Source organism: Halichoeres trimaculatus, unplaced genomic scaffold (genome assembly GCF_033239565.1).
Source record: "Halichoeres trimaculatus isolate MK-OKI-2021-1 unplaced genomic scaffold, fHalTri1.1 fHalTri1_scaffold_11, whole genome shotgun sequence".
In the NCBI taxonomy this organism is placed as follows: domain Eukaryota; kingdom Metazoa; phylum Chordata; class Actinopteri; order Labriformes; family Labridae; genus Halichoeres; species Halichoeres trimaculatus.
Genome location: NW_027437189.1, coordinates 31,713,544 through 31,727,175, shown reverse-complemented (window position 1 = coordinate 31,727,175; position 13,632 = coordinate 31,713,544). Strand labels below are relative to the sequence as shown.

Here is a 13,632-nt window from a genome sequence, read left to right as displayed (position 1 = left end):
GTTTCAGAAAAAAAAATCCTCTCTTTCTGTCAGCTTATGTATTTTGACATCACTAAAAAAATATTTTTAAATACATTTCATTGGCCAAGAAATCTGTTCTGTGCCTTCAGCAGTGCACATAGAAGCTGCAGCTGTAAATCACTCACACAAGACTCTCACAAAGCAAAGTGTGAAGAAACATCGTGCAGAAACAGAAACACATGCATCTAAACTCAGTCATCTGAGCAGATTGTATATGAACTGATAATAATGCATTACAGATGCTATATCAGCGCAGCCATATGGCTCTATGCAGCAACACACTGATATGACGACTATATGTTTTTATGCATGAAATCACACACACACACACACACACACACACACACACACACACACGCACACACCTGGACACAACACACTTATTCATCCATGTGTACTTTTTTTCTGTATATGGTGACGCATCAGAGAATAAGATGTCTTGATAAAAAAAGAACATGTGTAACCCGGAGGAGAGAAGATTGATGATGGGTCAAGAAAGAGCAGAGCAGTGTCAGGAGATACGTATTCTGTGGCCGTGTGTATGGCCTTTCTTACATCGCACGATCCATATCATGTTCTCTGTTAAGAGATGAGAAAAAAATACACTAAGAAAAGCTAGATGAGTCTATATCACCTTTCAATGAATTCGTCCTGATGCCTATCCTATGTTGTAATATTTTATATCTGCTGATACAGAATCCCTGTCTGATTAAGGTAAACAGGAGATTTAAAATTGATTTTTTTAGTGTTTTATCAAAAATTAATAGTAAAACATAACAGCAAAAGTAGAATAGAACTTTATTGTCATTGTAACAAGTACAACGAAATTGAAGTCACAGCAGCAATCAATAAAACAAAAGTAAGAAAGTGTATAGAAAGTGCAAAAAGATCCATTAGAAAATAGATGACGACAGCTTGTCTATCATTCTCCAATTCAGCCAGCCTCCACCTCCACAGGGTCCGGGACTGAGCTTCTTCAGTCATGCTCCTTCTCTGTCTCCTGGATCCTGTCTGCTCACTGCAGGTGTAGCTCTTCCAATGTGGCGTTGGTGTCTGATGTTAGCTCCCTTAGCCATGTCTGTGAATAGCATGATGCTACTCTGTCTTCTGGTATTCCCTCTGTTGCTGGGTTAGCACAGCTAGCTCGTCCATCTTATTGGAGAAAGATCTTACGTTTCCAATAACAATGGATGGAAGGACAGGTCCATGTCATCACTTCTTAGCTCACACCTGAGATCCACCACCTCGTCCTCACCTCCTTCTCCTCACCTTGTGGGAAGACATCAGGCCTTACACCAGTTAGCATTGACATGCTACAGGCTGCTAACAGCTGAGTTCACATGTTAACAATGCAGCCATGGTTACAAGTAAGCTCTCCAGACAAACACAGGCGAAAAGTAGTAAAAATATTGCTGAAGACACAAAAAGTTTGGTGTCTATGACCAACAAATGAGCCATACACAGTAATGACCCACTCCACATACAAAGGTTATGAAAAAGAGATGAAAAATATTACAAGAAACGGACAAAGAAGAGAGAGCTGCTGCAAAAGGCAGCCATAGCCAACAGGGCGGCGCCTAGCCAATATGTCTTGATCTTATTAATTACATTACTTTTTACACTGTCACTGACTGTGCTGTACAGCCCATGTAAGGCAGGATGTGAAACAAAGCGTCAAAACCTTTTTTTTTCCCCTCTTTAAGTCCAAAGTTAATCCACACAGCTGACCTAGACAGCGCTGCTGACTGGTCTCACTCTAGTTTCTGCTCACATGCTGCATCTTCCAGCGCAGCCCGCTTGGCTATCTCTACTGCATGTCCCACAGAGTAATATTAGTGAGTTAAGAAGATCAGAAAACTTGTACAACTGTTTTATATTTCAGATCCTGTAACTTTTGCTAGTATTGGACTAATACTGAATCTGAGTATCGGATTGTCACATCCTTATTAAAAACTTTTTGGACCAGTAAGACATCAAGTCACTTTTACCAGAGATGTAAACAGCCATCCCCAGTAAGTTAAAGGTTTTACAAAGCCAAACAGGGAAAGTAAATTAATCGATAAGTAAAATATAAAAGACAAACAGGATTTTTGATATCTCAGCAGCACACTAAGAGAGGAGGAGAAAAACACAGATGTACAACAAAAACACAAAAAAACTTGGCCATGTCTCTGTAGCAATGACAACAGGAAAGATCAAACAGAGTTGTATTAAACTGTTAATATATAAACTTTAAACAGTCTCTTAATGTAAATAGCAAAGTGCTAATTTGCAACACCTGTCCTTAGAAGAGCTTTTCTGGTAATGAAAAACTAAAACAATGTCAAAAAGTAATGCTGTTGATGAGCTGGGTCCAGCTTAACCCTTTCATGCATGGAGGTCACTACAGTGTACAGCTGTTTAAAAGTGTTGATTCTCTAATTATGCCTGTAATTTTGGGCACTGCTGCATATAGTCCACTCTAGTGGAAGCTATTACATCATCTCATACAAAAAAATCCCATTGGTAGGTCATTGCAATGGGAAAAAGTAGTCAGTAAAACCAAGATGGCCGACAGACAGGGAGAAAGACCAACCACCTCAGCTATTTTGGTTTCTACCTTCTATAAAAAGATACCATTGCAGGTAAAAAAAATATAACTGCATCAAATAACATCTAAGGTGGCATATTATGTCAAGATTTATCAAGTTTTGATTTTATTTTTGGAGGAAATACCAATTAATCATCTGTCCACTCAATTGTACGTCATGCATCATAAGCTATGTTTCAACTTAAATGCAATGTTAATTACTACCAATGTTGTTCTTATAAATAATTCATATCCTGTAGTGCTTTGACTGTAAATCAACTGCTTTATGTTTTTATAATGTAATTTGAGGTTTTTTTTATATATCCATGTCTTTGTAGGGCTTAAAAAGACAGGCATACAGGGTTATAGAGGAGTTTCCAGACTCAAGTGAGGAAGACTGTGCTTCAGGTAGAAGTGATGAGGAATGGCTTCCAGTACATAAAGGTACAAGGAGAGAAGCAGAATCAGGCAGTGATAGTGAAGGTGAGGAGGCTGGAAATGTTGCTGAAGGAGTTGAGGCTGATGAAGGAGACGAGGCTTATGAAGGAGATGAGACAGATGAACCTGAGGGACCGCCACCTTCCAGAGCTCAGGGGAAAAAAGAAAAGGAAAAGAGTGTCAGAAATGTTTGGAAAGCCTCTCTCTGCACTGGCCTGTCCCCAATAGATGTGGCACAGAGATGGAGCAAGAAAGAGAAGAAGATGCTCAACATCCAAAGGCCGTTCTCTGTGAAGCTGTACAATCAGCATATGGGTGGAGTGGGAGGTGGGAGGAGGATCTGTGAAGATACATGCCAGAGGTAGACCCAGTGCCACTCCACCACCTGCAAAACGGAGAGCAGTGTCTAAGGCCGCCCCTGAGATCCGGTATGCCCCCGGAAACCACTGGCCCCAGGTCAAGGAAGCAAAAAATGCCAGCAGATGCCAAGATAGTGCATGCACACGAAGAACCAAGTACACATGCATGCAGTGTCTTGTAGCATTGTGCCCTGGATGCTTTGGCAACTATCATAGAAAATGAGAAAGGAGAAGAGATTCTCAGTTCAGAGACTTGACAGGAATATAAGAAAAGATACTACGAGGATCTGTGTTCAGTTCAGTGACTGGTAGTTTTTGATACACTAACCTCAGTTCAGAGGGATTGTCTTTATTTTGTTACCTTGTTACCAGGGAAGTGGAGGAACCTCTATTCCAACAAAATACAATAATACAACTGTAAAACTGAATTAAAACAAACACTACATAATTACCACATTATTACAGTTATTTACCGTACGAAATGCATGAAGTACACTTGAGTGGACAAATAAATATATCTTTATAAAATTAAGATAGAATTTTTTCAAAGAAAAATCCTTGTTTTACATCCCTAAAGAAGAATAAAAACACTTAGTAAAAAAATCCTGACTGATCTTATCATAATTCATGCATGAGAGGGTTAATATAATAAAACATTTCAAAAGTTTCTGCTCTCTATAAAGTGAGAGCTCAGAGATGAAAATGCTTGATGCTTTAACCTAATTCTGAAAAATAAACTTGTAAGTAAAGGCAGAGAGGAGACGATCTTACACCTTATGTTATTGAAACACACACAACATCAACCTTTGATAACAAAAAGTGAGACTGCAGGCCTGAACCGTAGACAGTGAACCAGACTCTTCAGCCTGTGAGTCGAGACTCGGGGCCTTAATTAAAGTAGGTGCGCCTCGCAGACTTGTCTGCAGAAGCTGCTGCAATATTTGAGCCCATCAATATTTTATGAACCCTAAGCTCCTTTAATCTGGACCGTGGAGGCTTGTCAGTAAGGGGAAAAAAATCACAAGTCGGTCAAATTTACCAAGGCGGACTTCAACGGGTAATGTAACCGTGTCCAGCATACAACGTGAGAATCAACGTGTTTTTAGCTAGCTAAGGTGTCCGTTTAGCTGCAGCACGACTGGTTGCGTTGTTAAAAAGCTAGCATGCTAAAGGGAAAAAAAGATGCGTCACAGTGTGCCGGCTGTCCATTTACAGCCACGTTAATCCAGTTTTTCTGAAATTAGGTGTCCTCTAACCCTTGATAGATCCGGAATATGTTTATTTGGTTTGGTTTGATTTCAGGATTTTCAGGTTGAGAGACTGAACATATTGTAAAATTGTTTTTAAGCTGGAGAATAGATTGAAAAGTGTCACATGATTACAGTGTTTTCACTGACGTTATCAACTAGAGCTGGACCATGTAAAGGGAGGCACTCTCACAACAGAACAGGCATAGAGAATTATTGTCGGACAAAATGGTAAATTACTGCCGCGTTTATTGCTGCTCTAATCTGTCGGACGGAGAAAAAAAGCATTTCATATGCTTTTGACTACCTAAAATGATGACAGGTCGGGGTTAGGAGTGCAAACAATTGTCTGAAGAACAGAGGACGTTGTGGCTAACTAATATCCATCAGTATTTCAAATAGTCTGTCATTAATCTCAACATTTTAGTCTGTTCACAGCATTTCATGTCAGTAGGTATGTTCCCTGTCCATAGCATCAAAAAAAATCACACTTTGGTGAAAGTAAATACATTATGATATATTATAACTGTGATTGAGAGGTAATCACACCAATAAAAAGTACATTAGTAAAACAAGATGTCTTTCTTTTTTTTCTTTTTTCTTTCTTTTTTTTTTTTTTTTTTTTTGGAGTGCTGAAAAGTGAGCCTCCCCCAGCAAAACATTGTTTATTGTGTGGACTCCTTTACCTATGAAAATCATATTAGTAACATCTTTGTTTTCAAACCTTAGGGTAGATCAGTGTTTCCCAGTCCTGGTCCTGGGGACCCCCTGCCCTGCATGTTTTAGATGTTACCCCACTCCAACACACCTGATTCAAATGAATGGCTCGTTATCAGGCTCCAGCAGAGCTTGATGACGAGCTGATCATTTGAATCAGGTGTGTTGGAGTTGGGAACATAAAAAAAAATGCAGGGCAGGGGGTCCCCAGGACCAGGATTGGGAAACACTGGGGTAGATGATGGTAAAGATGCTAACTCTCCATATATTTTTTTCCCGCTAATTAGGCGTAATTTTTCCACAATATCTTTCTATTTCTTGCCTTTTCTTGGTCGAGTCTTTTGCAAAGAGTTTTAGGGTGCTCCGTGCATTTTTGCACACATTTGTTGAAAGATAAGACATCTTAAAATCATATTTTACCACGCTCTTCTATCTCCATCCATCCAACGTGGCCTCACATCCAGGTAACTACCCAAATCATGACGTCAGTGCAAACACTCTGTTGGCTTTTAGGTATCAGTAGGTATTTGTATGGCTATTATGGACCATTATTCCACAAAGTCTTTTAATTGTACAGTTAAGATACAATTTGTGTTTTTAACATTACTTGTTGCTTTCAGGCATCTTTTTGATTCAAGGAATTTACCTGAAACTGAGTGTGTCAGGAGAGACAAGTTAATGAATAAAAGATAAATCTCTCTTCTGCTGAGAGATTGTGACATTGGTGTGAGGTTCAACCCTGAACAGGGAGATAGGAGGAATGAAGAGTGTGTGTCCTGAGTGGCAGAAAAATCTATTCCCCTTTCAGAGTCCAGACGCAGGCGGTGCAGGCGCTGGCTGATGATGTTGTCTGAGGCTGATGAAATGATGGAGCAGAGGAAACTGCAAAGAGTGGGCGGTAATGGGAAGATAGTTGACAATATAGTCTGAGGCTTGATGAAGCAGATGAGGTTGATGAGACTGCAAGGACAAGGTAATGAAAGGTAGATGTAAAAAGAAAGCAGCAGTATGATAGACTAACAATGAGGGTGTGTTGTAGTGTGATGGCCACAGGAAATATGAGTGAGCATGCTTATAGAAGTGAATTCACAACGGATGAAAGGAAATGAAAGTGAAATCAGCGTGTGGAATAACGTCTTATTGACTGAAGTTCTCCAGAAGCTCCACATTATCTAAACATCATCTGTAACATCATCTGTAACATCTGCACTGAATTACTGTTTCTGTGTTAAGACGAGTATTATTCTACCAGATGAGTAACAGCATCCATCCTCTCTCTTCACTCCAGGTTTTACCGTTTGATGACAACGTCTGTCTGCGCGAGCCTTGTCAGAACTACATGAAGTGCATCTCAGTGCTGCGCTTCAACAGCTCTGCCCCCTTCATCTCCTCGCCCTCCATCCTGTTTCGGCCCATCCACCCCATCGCAGGCCTGCGCTGCCGCTGCCCAGTTGGCTTCACAGGTGATTACTGTGAGACCGAGATCAACCTTTGTTACTCCAACCCCTGCCTGAATGGAGGAGTGTGCGCCCGCAGAGAAGGAGGCTACACATGTATCTGTCGTGAAGACTTTACCGGTGAGTAGGAAAGAGCTAAAATGCCTCTGTGCTGCAGTGATTTAAAATCTAATTACTGTCTTACTCTTAAGTGAAATTATTTGGTACAAGACATCGTTGTGACAGCTGTACTGTCACGGGTTAATGGAAAATGTTTCATTTGTTAAAATCTGCTTCAATTCAGAGACAGTAATGTTGAAACCTCAAGAGAAAATTTTAGGAGTACTCTGGTGAATCTAAGCACACCTGTCTCACTGTGTGCTGTGCAGTGACTTATAAACACTTAAAACTGAACATTTTACTCCCCCCCAGGGAGAAATTAATGCCAGTCAAACTATAAAAGGAGATAGAAAAGCTGTTTGAAAGCATCCCGTGCCTGCTCAACAGCAGTGACACTATGTTAGAAAATATGAACGTGATTCTCTGATTGTCAGGTATGAATCGGGAATTTAAATTGTCAGTTTATAACCTTTGGCATTAAAACAGCTGCTAATGCCTTGACTTCAGGGAAATGCTGCTAAGTTGTTGCTGAATAAAGCATTTAGGTGCACAACAAAACGTTGGTCGTAGTTGGTGCTTTAAGTAGAGTTTTTTTTGGTAGCCCTTACTGAAGTAGAAGTGGGCTGATAGTAGCAGTGGAGTGTGATGTCAGGGTTTCTGCTGGAAACTCTGGTTTATTGTTTACACAACACTAGCTGTGTTTCCATCAAACCTTTTCACAAAATCAAAGCAATACTTTTGAAGTTTGATAAAGTACAATTGCCGGATGTTTCCATTATTGCTGGAATTGCACACAACTTGAGTAAAGTAACACCTAACGTCTGTCCGGACGCTGCACTGATAATGCCAATTAGTCCCTCCACCCCTCCCTCCTGCTGCTCTCTGACCACAGACCAGAGTCCTGCACGGGTCCAATTTTCAAGATCCACCCCACCCTGATCCGGGGACGTACAAACCCGCACCCGAACCGCAAACCCGCGCATCAGCCTGATTAGTACCGCAACCCGATCCGACCCATTGAAACACGACCCGCAGCCCGACCCTTAACCTTATTTAAAGTAATCATTTTGGGTCATATTGTCTGAAAATTGAACAGTATATCGCCATAGTTCAGATGCCAGTGAGTAAACAACGCACCTGAATGAAGCAACTCTTCCAACAAAAGCCTGACTTCAGCTCCATCATCAACCCTCTGTGATCTTCTCACATACAACTGTAAAATCACCTGTTTTTTTACCTTTAATGCCTTTAAACTTATAATCTCTTAAAAGGACCTTTACATGTGTAATAGCAGACTTACTTTCTGTCCAGACTTAAGCGACGCTCAGCAGGTACGAGCCGTGATCATGTCACAACCATGGATGTATTATAACAACTGAATAGCGTGGCTCAGCCTTCCACCATTTTACAGATGAGGTCCATGTATTTTTACAGTCTATATGGTCACAGCCTTACAACCAGCTTACAACTTAGGTTTTTATTTTATTGTATTTTTTATTTTATATTATTTTTGATGTGTCAAACTAAAACCTGTGACCCGACCCGCTTGTTATTTTTTCCACCCAGATCCGAACCCGGGAAAAAAAAAGTTTTTAAAAACCCCTTGCAAATCAGCTGTTTTTGCGGGTACCTGACCCAGTGCAGGACTCTGCGACAGACAGTAGAAAACATGGACGTAGCCTCTGCAACGTCACCCGTCTTTTCCTGACACTTAAAATGAAGCCAATCCACAGATGCAGCCACATTAGATCTGACGCCGGCTTCGAGTTTCCTTTTGAACAGTCAGCTACAGGGCACCTGCCAGTCACCCGACCTGAGCTGCGTCTCTGATTGGACAATCAAATGGTACTAATAACTTATATACAGCTGAGATAGAAAAAAAATTCACTCACCTTACAGTGTGTGCCGATAGTAAAAATCAGCGTTTTAGACTCATGCCGTTTTTTGAACCAGGCTGTAAATTTGCTTTTTTTTTTGGCTGGTTGTGTACGTTACTTCCAGTCTTTCTGCAGCCAGTGCTTCCGCATAGGCTTCATTTTTGCCTTCCTGATGCCTTCACTGACACTCAGAAACAGTAACATCTGCACTGAACACAGGAAAATCAGCACAGCTGTAACAGTATGAACATCAGAGTCCGTATGTGTGGCAGTGGTCACATACCAGGGAAAAGATTGTGGCTGAAGAGGTGAAGGAGGTGCTTTCTTTTTTCCTCTGGTGACATGATTTTGCCAAAAAGGAGTTTCCATTACACTTTTGTGATAAACTTCAGCATTACAACTTCTGAAAACCACCTTGAGAAAACGTTTTATTGAAATATGAGAGATTATTCCAAATTTTGGTGTTCCTGTTAGAATTTTTTCATTGCCATGTTTAAGTTTTGCGCAATTCTAGGCATAACGGAAACGCAGCTAGTGGTGGCCACAGCATTGACATTTTTATTCTGCAGCTGTTTTAAAAGTTTTCATTGCTCAAACTTAACAACACCTTTATGTTTCACCTTAAAACTGTTGTTATGTAACGGCCCCTCAATGTTTGGGCACACTTTGGCTGCAGCTTGCTAATACTCCTGGTTTTGCTAAAGATTCTTCACCAGATGAAATTTGTCCTTCTCACGTTGACTATAACTGCTCTTTTACAACCAAATCTTGGCTTTACGAGTCTAAAACTGGTGCTCTTGGATTTCCATCTTGAATATTTGAAACAAATTCCCGTTGGTTGATCTTTACACCTCCTAGATGTGAGACTTTAATTTTGAGTGGCTTCATATTTAAAGGGATGTCAGGAGAAGAGACCCAGCTGAAGGGAAGGAAATGTTTGTTTGAATTTGATGCCATCTTTTCCTCGGCCTTGGTAAACTTAAACTGACTGATGCTGCCTCTTTGTGTGTGTCCCTTTTGGAATCCCTTTTTGATCTGCTCTGTTGGCTCTTTTTGTTGTGTTGAGTTGAACAACAAAAAAACACCCTCTCTGCCTCTTGGGAGTGCCTCCTCCTCCCCCTCTTCCTCCTTCTCCTCTTTTCTCTGTCAACTCCTCACACACCACCACACCGCAGTCACCACAAACCACTCTGTTTTACTGTCACCAAACTAATTTGTCCCCTCTTTTTTAATACTTTCTTGCCTTTTTCCCAATACTCCAGACTAATTTTCTCCCTCCGTCTCCTCCAGCCTCCCCCTCTTTCTCCCCCTCTCTCTGGCCCTTCATGCTGCTGCATTGCTTCACTTTTCAAACCACTGAGAGGATGCTGGAGAGGATGGATGCTGTGAATGTCAGTGTGTCACTGGGGGATTTTTCACGTAGCCTTTTATTTGGAATCAAAGAGAGCTGGGGGAGAGAAGAAACACTTTCGTTTCAAGAGCGAGATGGAGTGTTTTCCAAACTCCCCCAGAAACAGACAGAGGGAAAGAGAGATAAAGAGGAAAGACATAAAGAAAGGCAATATTGAGGTTGGAAGAGGGAGGAAGAAAGAAAACAGACTTTGATTGAAAGAAATTAAACAGAAGTAAACCAGGAAATTTGAACGAAAGAAAGAAGAAGAAATAGAAAAAGGGAGAGCTGGTCGAGGTAGTTGATCGATCTTATCCTTGAGTGTGTTGAAGTGGATGCAAATGACTCTTTTTAACTTTTAACCATTGGATTAAACTGCATATCAGACAGAGAAATAGCCACATCAGATCGTTAATCAGCTGATTTTTTCCCAGCACATGAAAGAACAGATTGTAGTTTACAGACTGTAGTTTACGCCCACTTCTTCAGAGCGTTGTTTGAGCTGCACGAGAGGAGAACGTCTGCTGTAAGAGGAAAACAGAGAAAGAGCTGAGACACACTGAAATAACAGTGAAAGTGAGCTCCTTTAATCATCCAACATTGAGAAATTGTTGATCATGAATATTAACGTCAATGTGGACATTGACAGCAGTGCAGCGCACAGCCACTCCTGATGTCCTGTGTCTGTAGAAGAATGAGACGTACTATCTGAAGTTAACAAGCAATTGAACACATGGACCACTCTGAAAACTAAGATTAATATTCCTCAAAAAAATCAAGAATACTAGTATTTTTTGGAACTTTTTCTCTGTCTGAGAGATCTGTGGATTGCATTTTGCTGATTGTTTTCAGGCATTGAAGGAAATGATCTCTTCCATCATGAAAAGCTGCATGTAATTATTCCAGACTAGTTGTATTAGAAAAAGGAATAAGTAAAAAAAAAAATATGCTGGCCTTTTCAATATCTATACAAATTTTTTTTGATGAAGTAACCAGTCTGTAAATATTAACACTGGCATTTATCAATTAGTCTCACTAACTTCTTCGTTAACATGGCTGATAGTCAAGTTTTTCATGTACTCAGGCTGTTGTTGTCAAATATAATAAAATTTAGTGTGTGGAAAGGACTTTTGATTCTCTTTTTTATCTTTTACAACTGTGAAATCTGCTGTAGTAAGCATGCCAGGCCTGTAGATGGTGCTATAACTGTCTTGTCCAGAAGCAGCTTTTGGTAGATCTCCACCGAAGTAGAGTTGGGCCGATCATCTGGTGATTTGGGGAATACTAAGAGCAGAAGTGGAGCAACATATGCCCATTTTGTTAAAGACAGTCACCAGGTTGAGCAATACGGTCGTCCACTACAATCATAACAACAGCACTGTTGTCCTGTTGTGCTGTCTAAGTGCATGTGAGAAGCGGAGTTTGACGTCAGCGTTTCCACTGAAAAGGTTGGCTTGCTGTTTACATGACGATGGTGTCGGCAGCATTTCAGAAAAACTCCATTCTGGAGGCCATTTTCAAAAGTTTTCCCCCCAAGTGGTCCGCGCAAAGACCGCGAGGAAATTGTGTGGTTTTTTTAAAATGGAACATTCAGGAAAAAAGAGGGGGTGGGGATACAAGTTGTTCGGCTACTACGCAAATTGATAAAATCTACAAAAATTGGTTTGTAAAAGTATTGAGTAATTTAATTTAACCAAAGTGCTTAAGTATTTGAATACTGGAAATTTTAAGTATTTTGGAATAATGTATCAGTAATGTAGTTATACTCAGATTTTCAGGTCCATTTTCTTCCTCATTCTAAAAAAACCAAACAAAAAACCCCCCCACCAAACTATGAGGGACTAAGTGCACTTTTTACTCTGGTCACTATCATTTTGAAAAAAAAACTTGTTATGAATAAAGGGAATTGAAGAAATTGAATGCGTAATTTTAATCATTTAAATAATAATCCATTTTTAAAATAATTGTAAGTCGAGCCCTAGCAAGTTGTAACATGTTTGATTTGAGTTTCTAGTATACGAGTTTGTTCTCTGGGGTGTTGTTCTGGGGCTGTTTAGCTCGTGGTGGTCTGTAAGAGTTTTATTCTGGGATGAGTGGTCCTTGGTCTGAAAAAACTTGAGAAACACTGGGCTAAAACACACTGTTTTCATGTAAACACAAGGCCGAAACAGGCTCCTTAGTATCTACCCAGGAGACAGCAGGCCAGAGATTAAGCGACTGCCTGCTGTGCAAAGCATGCTGGATTCAGAGTTCATACTGTGTGCTGGTTTGTTTGAAAAACATCCTCATTTCAAGAAAAGTGGCCAGTCCAGGGGTTGGCACAAGTCTCCAAGAACCAACCAAGAACTTAATGAGGGTTTGTCTGTACCTGCCAGCTGTCACTGCTAAGTTCATATAGAGGTGTGGGTATAGCTGGCAGGGAGGTGATGATAGATGGACCTAGAAAAATTAACACATCTGCACAAAAACTACACATTGCTGAATACAAATGAATCCTCACACAATTAATCCCTTTAGATCAAACTGTCTTTACTAATAAAACCTTCTGACTGAAAAAGCTTAACCAGCAGCTGTCCATTGCTTTATTCTAAATATGGAGCCATGGCTCATCTTGCCCTCCAAGCTCCTCGTTGTGAGGAGAAGTTTTGTTGATCCATGATAGGTGTCAAGAAATTTTCACCAATCATTCAGAGGATCACTTCCAAAACACAGTTTCCCTCTGACACATGCAGGAATCTTCTTTCTGGTTGAAAAAACAGGAAATGTGTCAGAGCTGTGACTAAAGCTTGGATGACAAACGATGCGTCTCTGCAGGAATTTATTTCTGTCGGCATCTCACTGCTCTGATTCACTGGATGCTCATCACACACGGACAAACCTTAAAATGGGTAACAGCCAGTCAAGGGTTTTATTAGAGCACTCCGGCTCAGCCTGACATGCACTGAACCTGCTGGACTGCTGTTCTCACAGGGTTAGTGAGGTAGGACAGGTGACACAGGAGATAAAAGAGAAGATAACTGATCATGTGAGTATGAAAAGAAGAAAGAATAATTTAGTGAGAGACAGCTGGACAGAGAAACATGTTAGAGAGGAAGAGTGAAAGACATGAGAGGGGATGGAAAAAGGAGTGAAGCGCAGAGCTGGAGTGATGAGGGAAACGGGGAAAAGGAGTCAAGTATGACAGCGATATGAGACACAGGGGAGATGGATGTATTCAGAGAGAAGAACATGGAAGGAGGACTTGAGGGGGAAAATGGGAAGAGAGACATCTGAGAGCCATGAAAGAGAAGGAGGTGGAGGACACGAGGTGAGGGGTAGAGCGAGGGAAATCAGATGGATTCTGGGTAGTCGGTGTTGTGCTTTCCCTGCGTAGGCGTCGGGTGTTGCGGTGTCTTGTCAAGGCCTGGGGCTAGTGGGAGAAAAAAGAGGAGGAGGAGGAGGAATAAACAGGGGCGAAT

General features: G+C 40.9%; 1 protein-coding gene across 1 annotated transcript in view; it reads left to right on the top strand.

The window, feature by feature from the left end:
* The window catches only part of celsr3 (cadherin, EGF LAG seven-pass G-type receptor 3), a 192,147-nt gene that overhangs the window by 47,889 nt on the left and 130,626 nt on the right, over positions 1-13,632 (top strand). Inside the window, exon 3 of the mRNA XM_074681031.1 lies at positions 6,640-6,928. Within this exon, the coding sequence (XP_074537132.1) occupies positions 6,640-6,928 (289 nt within the window). The remainder of the gene's footprint in view (positions 1-6,639; positions 6,929-13,632) is intronic.